Raw genomic sequence first — 17,783 nt, forward strand, 5'->3', positions numbered from 1 at the left:
AAATATCTCAGCATAATTCAGTATTTTTTGGATGCACCAGCTCAGTGGTGCAAAAAAAAAAAAAAAAAAAAAGACTATTCGGTGAGAAGTCATCACAAGACTCAAACAATCCTGAAATACTGTTTGGTCTTGTTGCCATCTGGTCTGCCATCAGCCTGGTAGATGTTGGCATTACGTTAAGAAAAAGAACTATGAAAGAGTGCAAGCATCTGAAAGCTGCTTTTTTGGAGCATATAACAAAGCTTGATTACTGACTTTTGGATCTTAGGATAATGATCCACTTACTAAAGACAAATGGAGAAAGGTGAAATGTCTTAATTTTCTAGCTATAAGGCCAAGTCTAAGTGCTTCTGGAGTCCAGAGAGATATAAAAACCAGAAAGACTATTATGGGAAAGTGTTCTAGCTTACTAGAACACCAACTCAATGCAGGTAAGGAGCAACTGAATCATTTTTGAATCACGATTTGTTGAGTCAGAAGTGCCTTTCATTGACTGTTCCAACAAAAATAATTTCAGGCAAGTATTTGACTTTCTAGACCTGTTTGGAGAAGGATAAAAAAAAAAAAAAAAAGGAGTATGTAAGAAATGGAGCAAAACACTTGCAGAATATTCATCCTGTACAGAAAGAATGGCAATGTTTAGTGACTTTTTCCTCAGGAAAAGCCTTTTTCCTTAGGATCTAGGAAATTTTGCTTCAGCCCTGGTATTATGGATGACTATATTTTCTACATAGTTTTAAATATTTCGCTAGGTTAAATAAAATAAAGGTCCTCTGGGAACAGGAATGTGCCTGTGATAAAAGGATTTGTCTGGCCATATATTTAAGGCATGTCGGGTTTTTAAATAACACTTGCTTTGGAGAGAGCAGAAAGATCATCATTTTAGACTGAAGGTGAGATTTTTTTGGGGGTAACGTGAGCCTCAACTCCAAGATGACAGTAAACCATTGAAAAGTAGGTAAATCAAGGCAACAGGTGGAGAAATATTTGCAAAAGAAAGTACCAGAGACAACTGAAAGGGTCAACTGTTGTGCAAAGAATCTACAGAGGCAAAAGGTAGTTCATGAATGATTGATTTTAATAAGCTGGACTGAAAGATAACCCATCTCAATCTCACAAAAAGAAGGAATATAAGAATTATTAACTATATTAACTTGATGAAGTTCCCAAGTTTCACATATTCATGTTATATAGCACTCTCACATGATTGCTTTGTGCATTCACTAACTGAAACACTTCAAGTCTAAGCAATTGGTATTATTTAAGTGCTGTGGATCTTTCCTCTATTATGGGTGGTGAGAGAAAGGAAGGAAGCTTGTAAATCATTTGCCCAGAGGAGCCATCATTTCATGAATATATTTGGTTTCTGCCAAGTGACCAAACAGAGGTCAAGTGACTTAATTTAACAAATCAAAAATAGCCACCGGAAGAATGCATGTCCCTTGATGTATTTTGATACAGAGCTGGTTATAAAGAGTTTTATTTCTAGAATACCTTCTCCTCCTTCTCATCTGCCTTCCCTTCTTTCACGCATCCTCCATGAAAAACACCAGGGGATTTATTTCGGGTTGGTACTGACACGCACAAAATCTTTAGAGCAAATATGGGTGATCACTACCTAAGTCATCTGTAGGCTTTACCTGACAACAATTCTTTTCTTGAAGTTGACAGACCAATAAAATGCTGCAACTGGGTAAGAAAAATGAACAGTTCTTGTGTTTTATTATTTTAGCAGTTCAGAAAAGGCTTAGGAAAAGGCAACCATGTAGCACTTAAAATACAATCATACAGTTGGGTCAAAAGGCACTTGTTCTCATGAACAGGAAGATTATTCAAATTGATCTACATGGTACCAATTTGGTGAAAAACACTCTGGTTCCCAGTAAAACCCAAAGGTTAAGTGCCACAGTCTTGTCTTGGCTTTTGGATAGAATTCTTTCGAGCTACAAACCACTGGAACTTTGGGAAAGGAAGGATGACTGTCAGACAGAATGGGTATTGTGCAAAGGTATTTTAAGAGTAACTCAAGAAATTTTTCATCAGCAGGTGATGATAGTCTGAAGGAAAATAAGTCAGAGGTGCCTTCCATTCTTTGTGCATCTGATTCATGCAGTTTAAGTCAACAGAATTTTTAAACTTCCAATGCAAGCACCCTGGAATGCAAAAATCCAGCTCCGTATCTTATTACCACTAAGAGACTCTATACTCCAGCATCACCTGACATGTGTTGATGTGCAAGGTGAAATAAAATTAATCTCACTCTCTTGTAACCATATCTGTAGTGATACCAGGAGTAAAAATTGGCTTTTTCTCATTTAAGCAAGCAGATGTAACTTAGAGGTGAGACCAAATGCAGTCCTGTTAACCCAATATGAAACATCCACAAGACTGTCTTCTGAAGTAAATTTAGGAGGCATCTCTCTGCCTTCTCAGCCAGTTAGGTAGCTTAATCTTATGAGTTATTATTAAAAAAATCCCGATGGTGACTTAAATATCTCACATGAATGCATATCTTAGCATGAGAGTCATCCTGCTCTTTGTAGTGTCAGTACACAGAGATATTCTTTAATGCTTTTTCAAAATGTGGCAAATCCACACCTCTGCTTCGGTCTTAGAGAAGGACTTTTCTAACTCTTCATGGGGATGTGTGACCACCCATCCATGTTTGGAGTAACAAAGATTCAACTATGGCTGCAAGATGAATCTGGGTCCTAATTCTGGAAACTTCTGATCTGCCTTGTTTTAGTTGCACCAACATCATCTTTACTTCTTGTTCTAACTTGTTTAATATTCTTGTTTACAGGGGAATGAGTCCTGGTTATTCATAGTGCTGAAGAATGAAGGAACTTTACCAGTATGAATGGTGCTTTACGTAGAAGAATGAGACTCAAGAGCCCTTTCCACAGAGCTAAAAAATCCATGGTAAAGACCGTCAGAATGCAAGGAATAATAATGTTAAAATTAGAGAGAAAAAGGTAATGGAATAAAAGGAGAGGAATATTCTGAAATGTGTTGAGGGCTTCCACTAACATTAAAGTACAGAGGCTGGACAGATTAATTCTGCACCAATTCAGGGTGCTGTTACTACCCTGTGACTGATGTTTCTTATGATATGATAAACCACTTGTTTGAGATTAGCTTATCATAGTCACTTCTAAAAACCAACTTCCTGGTAAAATAACAACTTATGACTGCTGGAGAAGACTTCTTTTTCACTAAAATTTCACCAAAATCTAACTTAATGAAACACCACATATCAAGCCATTCTCAGAATCTTTATGCTAAAATAGATAGGGCTGATACCACCAGCGTGCTTTATGATGTCTGTGTGCTATAGGAACATTTAAGAATTTGCTTAACGTTTCCATTGTGATTACAAGAACTTCCACTCATCTGCCTACAGAAACTGAACCAGAGATCCATCTGAAACCGAAAAATTCTAATTGGAGTTTGCACCCTCCCGCATCCCGAGTACCGAGTGCCTGGACACGCAGCACACTGCAAGCGAGGAGGTAAGCTACACAATCACAGCTCCACGTGCCTCTAGCACAGGGGGTCTGTCAGCAGCTCCAGCATGGTGAAGAGCTGCAAAACTCCATGCAAAACACTACTTGTCAACTCCAGTTAACCAAAGCTTGGTACAACTAAGGGGAAAAAAAGAGTCATTCCTCCAAGACTGTTAACTTGCTATTAAAGGATAAACATGTTTCCATTGGCCCAGTATTAATTTAAAATCATTCTTTCATACAAATCAAGAGTTGTTAACACTGAACTATTTGAAGTGTGAGAAAGATTTGGAAGAAACTCTCAACGTTTATCTCCTCTCCAGGCTAATGTACACGACTGGTATATATTTGCTTGCTTTCACGTCCATCTTTCTGGGTTTTTTTAGCCAAGAAGGGCCATTTTTGAAATAGCTTCACCCTGTTCGAAGAACTGTGAGAAATGGTATTAAATAGCTACGGCTCTGTAGCAAACCAGAAGATGCACCCAAGAAGGAGAAGCTTCTCTCATTTGTACCAGTTTCACACTGCATTAACGACAGGCTTTTCAATGGGAAAACTCATTTGCTGTGTACTATTGCAAATGACACACCACCAGCAGCATCTTCAAAGCAGGAAGTAAAAGCAGGTAAGTGAGCAAAATAAACTTTATAGTGAGATAAAATTATTATCCCACTCATTAGGTGGACCTAATGCATTACCTCTGCTGGGACCTTTGGACTCTGAGACATGCAATAAGAGAAATCATTGAGGGGAAGGGAGGAGAAAAACAGAAATCATTAGGAACTCTGGTCTTCAATTTTTCCTTTCAAAACCTACAATATTGAAACACCCCACAGTTCTCTCCAAATAGAAGTTGCTATAAGCACTTTATCACCTGCACATATTTTAGCATTCTCTACATGGATCAGATGTAGCAGATTTAGCAACCAATGCTAGAGCACTACATCAAAATTCTATTATTCCTTGCAACTGCATTATGCATTAAAATGCCTTGTCACCACTAGATTCTCTCTTTTAAAATGACTACACGCTCACTGGGCAGAATATCTATCAGGAAAAGCCCCTTCAATTTATCTAGAATTTGGAAAATAAGCTTAAATGTAATCTTTCGCTTTTTAAAAAAATACTTTTGATCTATACTGTTGTTTTTAAGGAGTGTAATGGGCTGAATTATCATCCAACACAAGCTAAAGAGTGATGGTTTCCCTCTGAAGGTCAGAGACTCTCTTTGTAGGCCTCTACTCTCTTCTAGAAGTGGTCCTGAACTTACATACGAACCCAAACCTGTCCTTTACCCAGGAGGTTTGCAGGTGAATGCTTTGGAAGAGCTCTGAAACTTGACAATGAGAAAATTTCCCCTGATAAATGCACTCCTGTGTGATGGATGGCTACTTTTAATCTCACCTGCTCAACTCAGGGCTGCCACAGTACATCCCACAGAGGCTGGCAGCAGCGTTACATGACTGACGAAGTCCTGAGAACTTTCCCAGAGAAGTCTAGTGTAGCACAACCAAAGCTAATACGTCCTAGGGACAGTCCCAAGGATAAAAGGGTGCCTCGTCTCTTAATGGGTATTTCCCACTTATGCCCCTGTAATTGGTATAGTTCAGACACTGTCATCATCTTTTGTCTACAGAAGACCCAGGAGACCTTCAGGTACTTACCCGGTTACTGCTCAGGTTATAGGGGGGTGCCAAGTCTTGGCGGCTTCCAGAAAGCTGAAATAGTTAAGACAAGCAGAATTATTTCTTAACTAAACTTAAACAATGGATAAATATGCCTCTTGACAAACACACAGAAGGGTGAAAAGAGTTTTGCAGTTAGAGCAGAACTGAAATCCAAGAGGTGAAAGGTGAAATCCCAATTATTGACCTGGAAGGAGCCAGAATTTGACAAGTTTGATTACCAGTTCTATCAAAGGATTTCTTTCCAAATTTTGGACAACAGAAATTTCATCCTTCTTATGCACAACACTTACAAAATTTACGTTCAGCAAATACTTGTAACTTGCTTTCAAATCTTCTAAAGAAAAAAAATCTTCAGCTTGATAGCTAAATGAAAAAAACCTCCAGTGTTCAGGAAAAAATAAAATAAATAAATGCAGAAGTAGGTTTTTTGTTGCTTTTTCAGATAGTCTGGATTTATGGGTACTTTCAAGCATACTAGCCCGTATGATGAAAGCAGGAATATGTGCAGATTTTGTCTCCACTTAGCGATTTACATGCTCACAAATAGCACAGACAAACAGAAGGGTCAAACTGAAGGAAATTTATTGCTTTACTCCACAACTCTGGCATCATAGGAACCTGTAATTGAAAGACTGGACCTGCTGCCCTCAATATGCTGCAGATGCCAGCATGGAACACTCACCCGATTCACATTGGGAGAGCTCAGGCTCCTGCGGTAGAGTTTTCCTTTTCCCATCAGCTGCTCTTTTACAGCAACTTCCTGACAATCATAGAGAAGTAAAACAAAAAAATTAGGCATGTTTTACAAGTATCTAAGCTCCAATCATCCCAGGGTAGTTTTGCCTATACAAGAAAAATGTTTCTAAACAGCTTTATTGCACAGGCTCCTGTCTGTAAAGTCTACTGTAATCTAAAACTTGCATGTAACGTGGTAAGAAGTGTAAGAGTGGATAAACTTTAACATCTAATATTTTACTGATCGGCACACAAAATTTTATGGCTAGTTCTGAGTCTAGATGACTTACAGATGCAAAGAGTAAGACTCCCTTTCCTAGCTGAGCTCCTATTTTAATCCTTTAAACTAATTAGATACGACAGAGAACTTGCTTTCAATACTTAAAGAGTGCATCGCACTTCACCATTAAATTTATAGTAGGCAGGCACATACTCCAGCTTGTTTTGCATAACTCACTTTTGTGCTTGCATAATTTATACCCAGAAGAACAATTTTCAATAAATGTTTCTCTCTCCTGCATTTTTCCTGGTAAACAGATCAAGTTACAGTACTTAAGATTAACCCAATCAATGTCCTATTTATTGATAGAACTGGTTTGGTTACTTCAAGGTAGAATATGGGCAAAATGACAAGAATTATACTAGCAACTTCGGAAACTATTACTAAAGCCCAAGCTTCAGAAGCAAAAGCTAATGCCACACAACTACTTCTTCTGAACCATAATTAGCAATGCACAGCCTTAAAAACAAACCAAGCATCCCATAATAGTGCATTTAATATAAAGCTCCCAGTCCCATCCATCCACATTGCAGGTAGTTGAATGAGAACATCTCTGTAGAGAGCTACATTTGCTTCTTTGGATGTTTGCCACAGGCTCACTTTGCACAGCTGAGGTCTGCACTGAAGTGGTGTGTTTGGTTTGTCGGCCATTGTAAGCACTTAGGAGAAGGTGTGCGTTGCCATACACTGCTCACAGTAAGTATATTCTCTGCTATCTGCTACAGCCTTAAAAACCAGACCTGGCGCAGACGATCCAAGGTGAGAATATTCTCCACGGCCAGCACACTCCGCAGGTACTTCTCGATATAGGCTTCGGAGTCAGCTGAAGCTGCATCTTCAACATTTGCTGCCATTCTGGCTAGTGCCTCCCGCTCTTCAGCTCCTTGAGCATCCTAGGAAGATGAAAAGAAACGTCATCCTTTTAAAGTAAAATAAAAATCTCCCACAGCAGTCCTGAAGAAAATACATTTTTTTCAAACATGTAGGACAGATTCAACATTGTTTGCCCTCAAGCTCAGGGGCAGATTCAGATGTCTTACTGGAGATTTCTAAATATAAGCCTCATTAAATCAAAGGAACTTGTGCCATGCAAACTGCACGGGTGCTCCTACCACTGTCACAGACATCTCAAGCTATAACATGGTTACTGTTCTTTTGATTTTGCCTTTTTTTAGGTCGTTGTTTTTTTGGGGGGGTTTTGAGAGTCTCACAGTGAGACATTGCCATTGATTAGCAAAAGGGCTGCATTCAGATATTTTGTAATTAAAAAGTGCTCAAACACATCCAGGGCATTATCTGTACTGTGAGGAAAACAAAATTTCAAGTGACTTGCAAGAGAAAAATAGAACGCTGCTTGAGAAACATTTCAACACAGAGTGCTAAATACAGCAGAACATAAAAGACAGAATCAGGCAGCAATCAGACTTTTGGCTCTTCACGTGTTAATGTTTTTACAAGTGCTCTGATAGAGCATCTGTTTGGAAGGAAAGGATTAGCATCTAACTAGGAACATGCTCAGGAATCAAGAGTTGCATAAAGACATTACTTAGAAAATGCCAATTTGTTATTTTTCACATGTTCTCATGCTCCCCACATCAGGCACTTCACCCACCCATCTTTACTACCCTTTCCTCTCTCTTTAAAAATGTTTCTTCAAGGACCTGAGCAAATAGATGTTCACTCAACAAAATGCATAGTGACACTGATAAGACATAGGTTGCTGCTAAGTCACAGCATGTAAAGGAATATGCTTAATCTTTTATAAGAACCACAGTTTATGCTTGCAGCAGCAAGAACTAGCATGCTCAAAATAAGGGGGGGTGGGTGGAAATCAGAGTCAGATACTCTCATTTCTTATTCACCTCTGGAATATTTGAGACTATCTCAAAAGTGACACCACAGCCAGGAATGGAACTTCGGTGAGACATTCTTCGGAGGAAACTCTGTGCAAAACCCTGTGGGGAGGAAAAAAAAAAAGAACGTATTTCTTCCTTTAAGGAAAACATGGTTTAACATATTTCAACTGAAGTAAATATAGCTTACAAAGAAAAAAGTACAAATCCAAGAGATTAGCCAATAAATATGTTAGAGTCAAAGATTTTAACTTGGAGATAAATCATTTGCTTGTCGGTATTTTAGATACAGAGGAAGGATTAACTTCTTTCATTGCAAGGTGACTGCTTAACCAGCACACAAAGCATTTGCCAGTTCTAGAAGGGGTTTGGTTTTTTTTTTTTTGGTAGAGCCCTACATGACTTGTCTTGAATATTGACAAGTACAGGCATTAAATTCTTGACCAAAGAGATCGTTATGAAGAATGATTTAAGGGGGCATGGTCATTGTTTATGCTGACTTGGCGCCTTGCAGGGTTAAGAACTGGACTGTTGAATTAATGCAGAGATGAGTCATTCAAAGATGCTGCTGAGACGAACAACCGGGAAAGGTTATTGACGAGGATTTTTAGAAACCTAACAAGAAAGCCAAAGATTCCACGTCGAATAAAAGTAAAAAACATCACTGATTAAATCTGTAGGAAACAGAATTGATGAAGACTTAACACAATTGTAATTATTGGCACGCTCAATTTATCTATTGAATACACTCTTCCATTCTACCTGACAAAAAATTCACTGTTTCCTTTCTGAGAAAAAGCTTTTGCCTGACTTAAGCACTAAGAGCTGTAGTTCTTCTATTCCTAGCACTAAAAGCAGTTTAGAGTTGCCTACAGGGCTGCTGGGTGTGACCACACCTCTTCTGCTCTTGCTTCAGATTTTAACTACAGATGTGCAAACAGAATAACAATTCAGGCTTTCTGCTTTGTCATTATCACTGATAGGGGAAGCTGGATTCTGAGACAATGCTGAACAAATTCTTCCTTGTCATCTTTCTCAAAAATCAAATAATTTTCAGCACACGATGCTGCAAACGGAATGACAACCTTCTGCTTTCCATTTATCCAACATGCTGCTCTCACTTACATGTTATGGTAAGAGCACAAGCCAACTGGAAAACATAGAAGGCCAAGAGTGATCAACTTAAACTACACAAGGGGACCTGTGTTCCAGCTATTGCTGGTTTATCTCTATATATCTCAATGCATAAATAGAAATGGTTAGCAGTAATGTGTGAACATACTGGAGGAGTAGGGAAACACACAAGTTTCTCCTGATGTGTAGTTTTTGCAAAACATGAACTCCAAGCTCAGGAGAAGTTAACTCTACTTTACCAGTGATGGGGGATAAAGCACTTAGTAGTTAACACAAATTAAAAGCAAATGTCTCATAATTAGATGCCCTTAAGCCTTTAAAAAAAGCTGCATCATCATCCGCAATATAAAAGATACTATGAAAATTACTTGGCAACTTAAATCTTGATGCATGCCATTGATACAGTGCTCCCATTCAGGCAGAGATGAAAGTAGATACAGGAAAAAAAGAGATACAGCAGCAGCATATTGCACAAATCACAGCAGTGATAAACACAGAGTGGAGTGAAAGTGTGAAGGATTATAAAAGATATACCTGTCTGCCATACACATTAACACAAATGCGCTTGCGTAACACTAATTGCATTTCTGCAGGATGGCTGAGCTGGACAGTGGCTCTCACAATAAGGTAAACTCTTTCATCTGCTGCTGTTCCTTTACTGAGCTGGATACAGTCGTGGACTGTGGAATCCCATGAGGCTTCTGCTTTCACCTGCAAAGGAAAAAAAATGTATCCTCTAATAAGCATAATTAGGTGTATAATTAACTGTAATTAATTAAGCATAATTAACAAAAATACATAATACATAAATTTTGAGAGTCAGCTTCTCCATTTCACTCCCTATGAAGAAAAATCCCTGCACTTTAGAAGAGGCCATTTAAAAATCAAGATCAGTTTGCCAAATGAAGACGTTGGGATTAAAAATGCCAACTTGCTCAAACTCTGGAACATTTCCTCTTGAAAAAAAGATCCTTGAATACCCAGGATCATTGCAAATAAATTATAAAATATGCAGAACTACAGGACCATTTGGCCTAATTTATTAAGATAAACCAGAGAGCAAGAGAGATTGCAGTGAAAATCTTCCATCATACGACATAAACTCTCTTGTCTGTATTTGAGAAAGAACTTTGCTAAAAAATTTCTAGCAAAAAGCTAAAGCCGGAATTTCTCTTCTTGAATGTTAAAATATAAGTATTACTGAAGATTTAAAAAAACTGGCCTGGTAGCTATCTTCCCAAGCTTTAAAAACAAAACAGAACAAAAAAACCTAGGAAAACCAACAGGAATAAAGCTCCTCTAAAAATATAAAAAGAAGTAAGTTTCAGAGTGAGAAGCAAAATTTTAAGGTTAAATAAAAAAAAATAAATCAATCAGACATTCTAAACTTAATAGCAAAAACTATAAACCAACAACTGTAAAACTGTAGAACTATGCGCTATGTGGCCAAATGGAGTATAACGAATGTAACAGCGCAGAAGTAAAGATGTTAACCATAGCAACAGTTAAGATTGTTTGGTTTTTCAGCTGAGGGCTTCCATACTCTGATTTGCTCAGGGAGTTTGTTTTGTTTTTTTCTTTTTTAAACAGGAACTCAGAATCCCAAGCTTCTGTAATGCTTGGATTTAGATGAAGGAAGACCCTTGTCAAATCATGGTTATACTATCAAATATTCCTTGAAAACACAAAGTCAGTCATAAAAGAAACAAGAGTTGTATCGTTTGCATGCCATCTTTGATGCATTATTTTCACATCTGAAGATATAAGGAGAGCAATTAAAAGACTCCTAACCTAAATATACCAGTCTGCATCTCTGCTTACCTCACTATCATGATGCTTCACAATCTGCAGTTCAAAGAATTCCTCCTCCTCTTCTGCAACAAGAGTCGCATCCCACCCACCCGCTTCAGGGTCATCAAGGTTATCTTGGGAACTGAAGTCATCAGCTAGAAACAAAGGTGAATGCAGAAGGTGAGGAGACACAAGCGATTATTCTTTTTAAAAACATTCAGCAAGTCACGAATTCACATTTTCATCACTAACTCCCCAACCTGGCTACTTACACTCTACCTACAAAAGAAGAGCTCCCCACTTTGTTCCACTTCAGAAACAATCCCATTTCTAAACAGAAAGTGTGCACAAAGATCTGGGGACACAGACTCAAGCCTGCCTTATAGAGTCCTCTATTGTGCAGGAATCTCTCCCACTCCCAGTTGTAAACACCCCCTCCTTGCCCGCAGGTGTATTTTCAGCACTGCTGCTCAACCACACTACATACATTGCTCATTTGGCATTAGTTAGGTGCTGTGGTTTTTTTAAAAGACAAGCTGCTGGTTGAACAAATAAAAATACAGTACTTTTAGATCATAATTAAACAAAATCTGTTTTTTGAGAAGCTTAACCTGTTCTGGCTCGAGTCCCTCACCATGAATGAATTATTAACCAGCTCCTCTCTGAAGCCATTTGATGTATCAATGTGTTTTTTGAGGTGAACAAACCATAAATGTAAACAGCACTGCAGCAAAGCCCTCCTGACAACAGGCAGAACGCCACCTCTCCACTCTCACCTGATGCTTCTCATCCAAGTGTTAACCCTGTTTTTAACATCCTGACAAGGATTTGCTCAAGTGATTAGGTGCTGTTGGCTCCCTGCACTACTTTCGGGGTGCTGCTTTCTTGGCTACAATTTCCCATTTTTGGTAGAAATATCTGACAAATACGTTGCTCAACTTGGATCTTGCATTTGGATGTACTGAAACATACATTGTTTAAAGAAACACTTACTCTGCCAAACTAATTTGAGCTCATCATGCCATGCTTTTTTGACATGCAGGCATTATTAACCAGTGATTTCACATTTTCTTCTAAGTCATCAGTAAAAAAAATTATCGGATGTAGCATCAGTGCTATATCCTTGTGAGACCTCAGAAAGAACATTCCTAACAATAACTACTTCTTTACACTGGCTTTTGCCGTTTGCTCCCTCAGGTGCACTTATTTGACTATTTCTCTTTTACTTATTAAATATCTGCAAAACACTGGGATTATTAAAATCTATGGTTCCTTCTATATATAATGCTGTGTATTCTGAAACATTAAACAGTATGTTTCAGTGAAAAATGTGCACTCTCAAATTAATCTACCTGCCATTCTGGGCTTTTCTTCATTTTATTAGCTTGCTGACATTCTAAAATGTCATTGGTTGTACAAAGTTTGTTTCAGACTACTCTGTCATTTTAAGAACCACTTACCACTCAAGTCAAGGAAAATAACAGGAATATGAGTTTCCATACCAGGCACAGGAGTCCTAAAATGTAAGACAGGGACAATGGCAGCATTTAACCTAACGCAGATTTACCCAGCACACGATACAAGCCCACATTACATACAGTACAACTGCAATTTTAAGCCAGACCATTGATAACCTTGGCAAATGGCTTTCTTTTAATTTACTGCTGCAGATTCCAAGCGACTCAACTAAACTGGTATTTCTTTTATACCAGATCTCTTACAAGTATTATATTCTTTGACCTCTGCTTACAGAAATGTTTTCTCCCTCTAAAATGTTCATACTAAAATTAAGTTTATTTACTCTGACACACATTTATTAAACACAAACCCCTCGGCATTGGTGATGGCAGTGAAGACAGCAGAGTAAAAAAAACAGAAAACCCAATGCCGAAGTTTTTAAACTAACATTGATGCTGCCACACGACACAGTTACTACTCCTTCTTACAAAACACACATATTTTAAGAGTCAAAGCTGCCATTTAAGGAACCTTTCATATCATGGAAGAAGGGGTAACACATTTGGTATTTAGTTTTTAAAATTAAATATTCCATGGCCTAGCACTTTTAAGCTACACAACATTAAAAAGGCACTAAAAATGTAACACGAAGCATGAAAGACTTTAAGACTCCTTGTTGCAATTTTAGCTGTAAATGTGGCCATGTCATGACAAACTTGGACTTGATGAACTTTACAGTCAACAAGGGCAGGCTGGAGTCTTATGTAATGTGTAAGGTGTTTGAATCATACTAAACATTTCTCTGGGGCAAATGTGTTCAAAACAGATTCTTCCTCAATTAAGTTTCCTGCAGCTCCACTGTTTTCAAACCTAGTCAAGCACTTTGATGTGAAAGTTGACGTGTTTCCAACAAGCATTTGCCATTTTGATGTTTCAGAAGTACTAGCTTTAACAAATTTCAGCTTAAAGCTCCATGACATTGTATTCCATCAATAAATACTGTTAGAGGTTTGCTCAGGAAAAAAATTCCAGAAAGTTGAAAGCAACTGAAGACAAGAGGTTTGAAGTGAAACAACCTTGCTTCCTTATCTGCAGTTGTTACTCACAGCTGCTGCAGTAAGGCAATCTCAGTCCACCGTAGTTTACTATTTTTAACATTTAGAAAATTACATGGCGCACTTGCTGGATAAACAGACTTTGCGCTCAAACCAGGAGCACAACAAAATCTTCCAGTAGATGCAGTTTTATTAAGACAAAGCAGCCTTTTAAGCGAATGAACTAGGTAATTAACATATTAGCTAATTTTTTAAAATGGTAAGTGCAGTGGTAATAAATATTGATTCCATTTTTTCAGAAGGTCATAATTACACTCTGATCAATAATAGTATCGTTTACTAAATAGCATTTCTGGATTTCAGATACATGGCCTAATAAAATAATTTAAGCAAGAGGCCTAATTTTAACAACTTTGCTCATACAGTGTACAGAGGTCAGATTAAGGAAAGCAAAAAAAAAAAAAAAAAAAAAAAAGCAACAATCCAAGGCAGGAACAGGCCATGCATCATTTTTACATTCGTTCTTGCATGTGGCAATGTATGTTCGTACCACTCCGCTGGAGCTCCAGGGATCCCACTGCCAGCAGAAGGAACCATTACAGCATTCCTCTCCTCCGTGAGCGTTAGCCTCATCTCTAAAAGCTGTGCCTCCCGATCTGCATCGTCTTCTGTTTTATCTGCAGAAGCAGGACATCAGTCAGGACAGAGAGTATTTCTTACTCAGTGCTTTTATCACGTGTCGATGATCTTATACCATCCATAACAAGAGTAAAACCCACTCTGATCAGAAATTCAGCACACAGAGAAACACAGAGCATACAAGAACAACAAACAATTTCAGATAGGCGTCTCTTACTTTGGTTTCACTGAAAGCAAATTACCAGCGAGTCAAGTCTCAACTCTCCATTAACTTCTTTTCTAAATTTTACAATATATCAAGATAAAAAGTGTCTGCATAAGTGTCTCAACTTACCACTGTTGTTACCTTTGAGAGTATTTTGCTTACCAGGCTTCCCAACGAGCTTTTGCAACTGCTGATCAAGATACTCCTGACGCTTTGTTAAGGCACACAGCCATTTCCGACGGAGCCTCTCCAAATCCCTATCCTGTGAAGAGGAAAGTGGTCATGTTAAATATTGACCCAGGAAAGCCAAGGTTTCCTGTTTGTGGCTTACACATTTCCTCAACCCTTCTGCTCATCCTGTACCCAAGAAGCAGATAAGACAGACAGAGTCCAACGAGTCACTTAGCTCTTCTCTATTTTCTTTTGTGCAGGACAACTTAAACAGAAACACAGAATAGTTGAGGTTGGAAAGCACCCCTGGAGATTGTCTAGTCCAACCCTGCTCTGTGCCCGAAGCAGGGTCAACCACTGCAGCTTGCGCAGTTGGAATCTGAGTATGTCCAAGGATGGAAACTCCACCCCAAAAAAAAAAAAAAAAAATTACATTTCTTATGTAGAGAGTCGGTGTCTCTTGTCCATTGACTGGATACGGCTGAAAAGAGCCTGGCTCTTTCTTCTTTACACCTCCTCATCCACATACATTGACAAGATCCCACCTGAGCCTTTTTTCCTCTCAAGGTTAAACAACCCCTGTTCTCTTATCTTTTTATCTCAGGTCCAAATCTTTAACTTTCCAACTTTATTTGAAGTATTTTCACTTGCCAGCCTGAGGCATCTCTTTCTCTAGCTGTTATTCTGTACCACCCAGCTAAATAAACTTCACTTTATACATCCTGTCCCCCAAACTAGTCTAAAACTCACCAACCACTACCTTGCAGCACAGCTGGAATCCCCAGTCCTTACCCATGACTCACCATCACACTCAGTGTTTAGCAGCCTCGTATTAAGGATCCATCCCTGCCCTGCATCACGCCACTGTCCCTAGTTACAGCATTTGCAACTAAGCCTTATAAAATATTTTTTCTTAAATGCTCATGTCCTTCAAAAAACCCACCTCGGTATCCTTAAGAACATTCTGTTCATTTGTCTCTGGTGCAGAAATGCTCAGAAATGATGAATGATACTCTACATGCAGCATGTTGGGTGCCACAAAGATGAGCTATCAGCTCTGGGATGCCTTCAGGCAAGTCTCTTTTATGGCAACAGCCGTTCAGATTCGTTCCACATCAAACTAGCAAACACTTTGTCAAGAAAAATGGGTGGATGTAAGACTATAAAACTACAGTTGTATTACTCACCCGTAGACTCCTACAAATATGCTGGAATCTGTCAAAAAGCATTAAACCTAAATCTCTGGTTGCTTGCATTATACAAAGTTGAGATCTATAATGACGATGATGTGCTTCTGTTAAAGTTATTCACAACGAGATGAAAAATATATCACAGATAGTGTACCTCATCAGTTCCCCTCTAAGGTTCATGTTACTGTGACATTACACACAAACAATAGTGTGCTGATGTCATTAGTTTTATCACTACTGTCTTAAAGCTCCAGGAATCCCCCTTGCTTGCCCAAGGGTGGATTATTTATGCACCATACTCCAGCTCTCATACACATAGCACATTCATAATATGAAACAGCGTGAGGTATTTTGACTGCATCTTTCAACACTGCCGTGTGCCTATTCTTGTTCTTAATGAGGACAATCTCAACCTAACCAGAGTTTGCCAAGGAGGAAGACTCCTTCCCCCAAAACACCAAAAGCAAAAAGCAACTGTTTGGAAATACACATTAAGGCATCTTGTTCTTTTGCTTCTCTAATGCACCACATGGCTTTGCAGCATAACAATCTACGATTCTATGACTCTATGCTATTCTTGAGCTTTTAGTCTCTTCAGAAGACAGGCTCTCTGCATATCCAACCAGTACTGCAAAGAGAAAATGCTGATCTTCCTCTAACATGTTTTAATCTGAAAATGTCTGAGTTTGTAGAAAGAGAAAAATCAAATTTTTTACCTGATAACTGTCCATTTCATCCTCTTCTTCCTAGGCCAAAACATGCAAAGCCATGTCATTGGATTTTTTTGATAGTAGGAAACACGTTGAATGCAAAAGGTGTAATTATTTTAAGCAGTATTAGCAGTCTTAAATAAAACTCCGAGCTTAGCAATGGTATGATCATAGAATGAAAACACATTGACATCCCAGAGATCTGCTGCTATCAGCTCATTTAAATACAAACTAGAGCAATCCAACAATTATAACAGATAAATTTCACAGAAATATAGCTATTAGAAGTCTTCATAAATGGAAGCAACGTGGAATACTTAGATTAGCCTAAGAAAGAAACAGGAGTTACAGCGAAACAACTTGAAATCTGTTAAACCTGGGCAGCAAGGAAAAACGTGCTGCTTTACCTGAAAGAGTTCACTATGAATGTTACAGCAAGCACTGAAAAATCGAAGTCTGGCATAAAGGATTTGAGGTAAGCTTGCTGTAGCATTTAGAGGAGAAAGAAACCTGTAAACATCTAAGCCAATTGTTAGGGAGTTAGAATAACTCTGTCTGCCACACCAGGAGTTGCAATGTAGACCTTCGACATTTTGATTTTCTGATGGGAGACACCACCTTTCATGCTTGACATTCATCACAAGCAGAGCCACTTGCAATGAGCCTAAGCACAACTGCCACTCCTGCACAGTGAACTGAAAAGCAGGGAGGGCTCCAATCCTCACCGAGTTATTACATATCTATTTAAGTAATAAGAAGCCACTGGAGCCTACTTTTGTATCTTAATAATGAAAGCCAAAACGTAGCCAAGATAAAATTAAAAAGCCATATAGAAGAGGCATTTTTCTTAGTTCAAGGTCTTTAGAAAAATCTTTGACATTCCGCAGATACCGATTTACTCAAGATAAAGAAATGCTAATAAGGGGACTAAAAAATCCAGTTGGTCAAGTCAGAAGGCTATTGTAAGCAACAGGACTAACAAAACATGGTTTTCAATAGCCCTTTCCCAGGTGGGTTATCAGTGTCAGACACAACTCGCTAGTCTCTCTCTCAAGCGGAGCTTAAGTCTTTCTTTTTGAAGTAATGTAGTATTTTTGTGGATTGTCAGCTCTGTTGGACGCAGTTGACACTGGTCAGGAGATGAGAAATTCACTGGGGAAGAAACAGGGTGAGACAGACAGGATGCTCACCTGGGACTTATCCCCTTAAGGAAACAGGCTAAAAGGGGCATGTGTATATTGTGGGTGTGTAATAGCTTTCAAGTAAAATTTGCAAGAATCAATCACTGTGTCTCAGAAGCCTCTTAAGAAACTTGTTCTGTTCAGCAGTAGGAGAGAAACTCCAGCTTACTTGCTTTGTAGGCTGTGG

The 17,783-nt window shown here is 38.6% G+C and overlaps 1 protein-coding gene across 1 annotated transcript in view; it reads right to left on the reverse strand.

Annotated features, from left to right (window-relative positions):
* KIF13B (kinesin family member 13B) overlaps positions 1 to 17,783 on the reverse strand; it is a 115,484-nt gene that overhangs the window by 19,751 nt on the left and 77,950 nt on the right. The window contains exons 25-34 of the mRNA XM_026846379.1: positions 16,422 to 16,451; positions 14,507 to 14,606; positions 14,051 to 14,177; positions 12,448 to 12,503; positions 11,018 to 11,142; positions 9,731 to 9,907; positions 8,072 to 8,164; positions 6,950 to 7,102; positions 5,877 to 5,954; positions 5,171 to 5,224 (exon numbers count right to left, since the gene is read on the reverse strand). Of these exons, the coding sequence (XP_026702180.1) occupies positions 5,171 to 5,224; positions 5,877 to 5,954; positions 6,950 to 7,102; positions 8,072 to 8,164; positions 9,731 to 9,907; positions 11,018 to 11,142; positions 12,448 to 12,503; positions 14,051 to 14,177; positions 14,507 to 14,606; positions 16,422 to 16,451 (993 nt within the window). The remainder of the gene's footprint in view (positions 1 to 5,170; positions 5,225 to 5,876; positions 5,955 to 6,949; positions 7,103 to 8,071; positions 8,165 to 9,730; positions 9,908 to 11,017; positions 11,143 to 12,447; positions 12,504 to 14,050; positions 14,178 to 14,506; positions 14,607 to 16,421; positions 16,452 to 17,783) is intronic.

This window comes from Athene cunicularia, assembly GCF_003259725.1.
Source record: "Athene cunicularia isolate RWA chromosome 3 unlocalized genomic scaffold, athCun1 chr3_part1, whole genome shotgun sequence".
Lineage (NCBI taxonomy): Eukaryota > Metazoa > Chordata > Aves > Strigiformes > Strigidae > Athene > Athene cunicularia.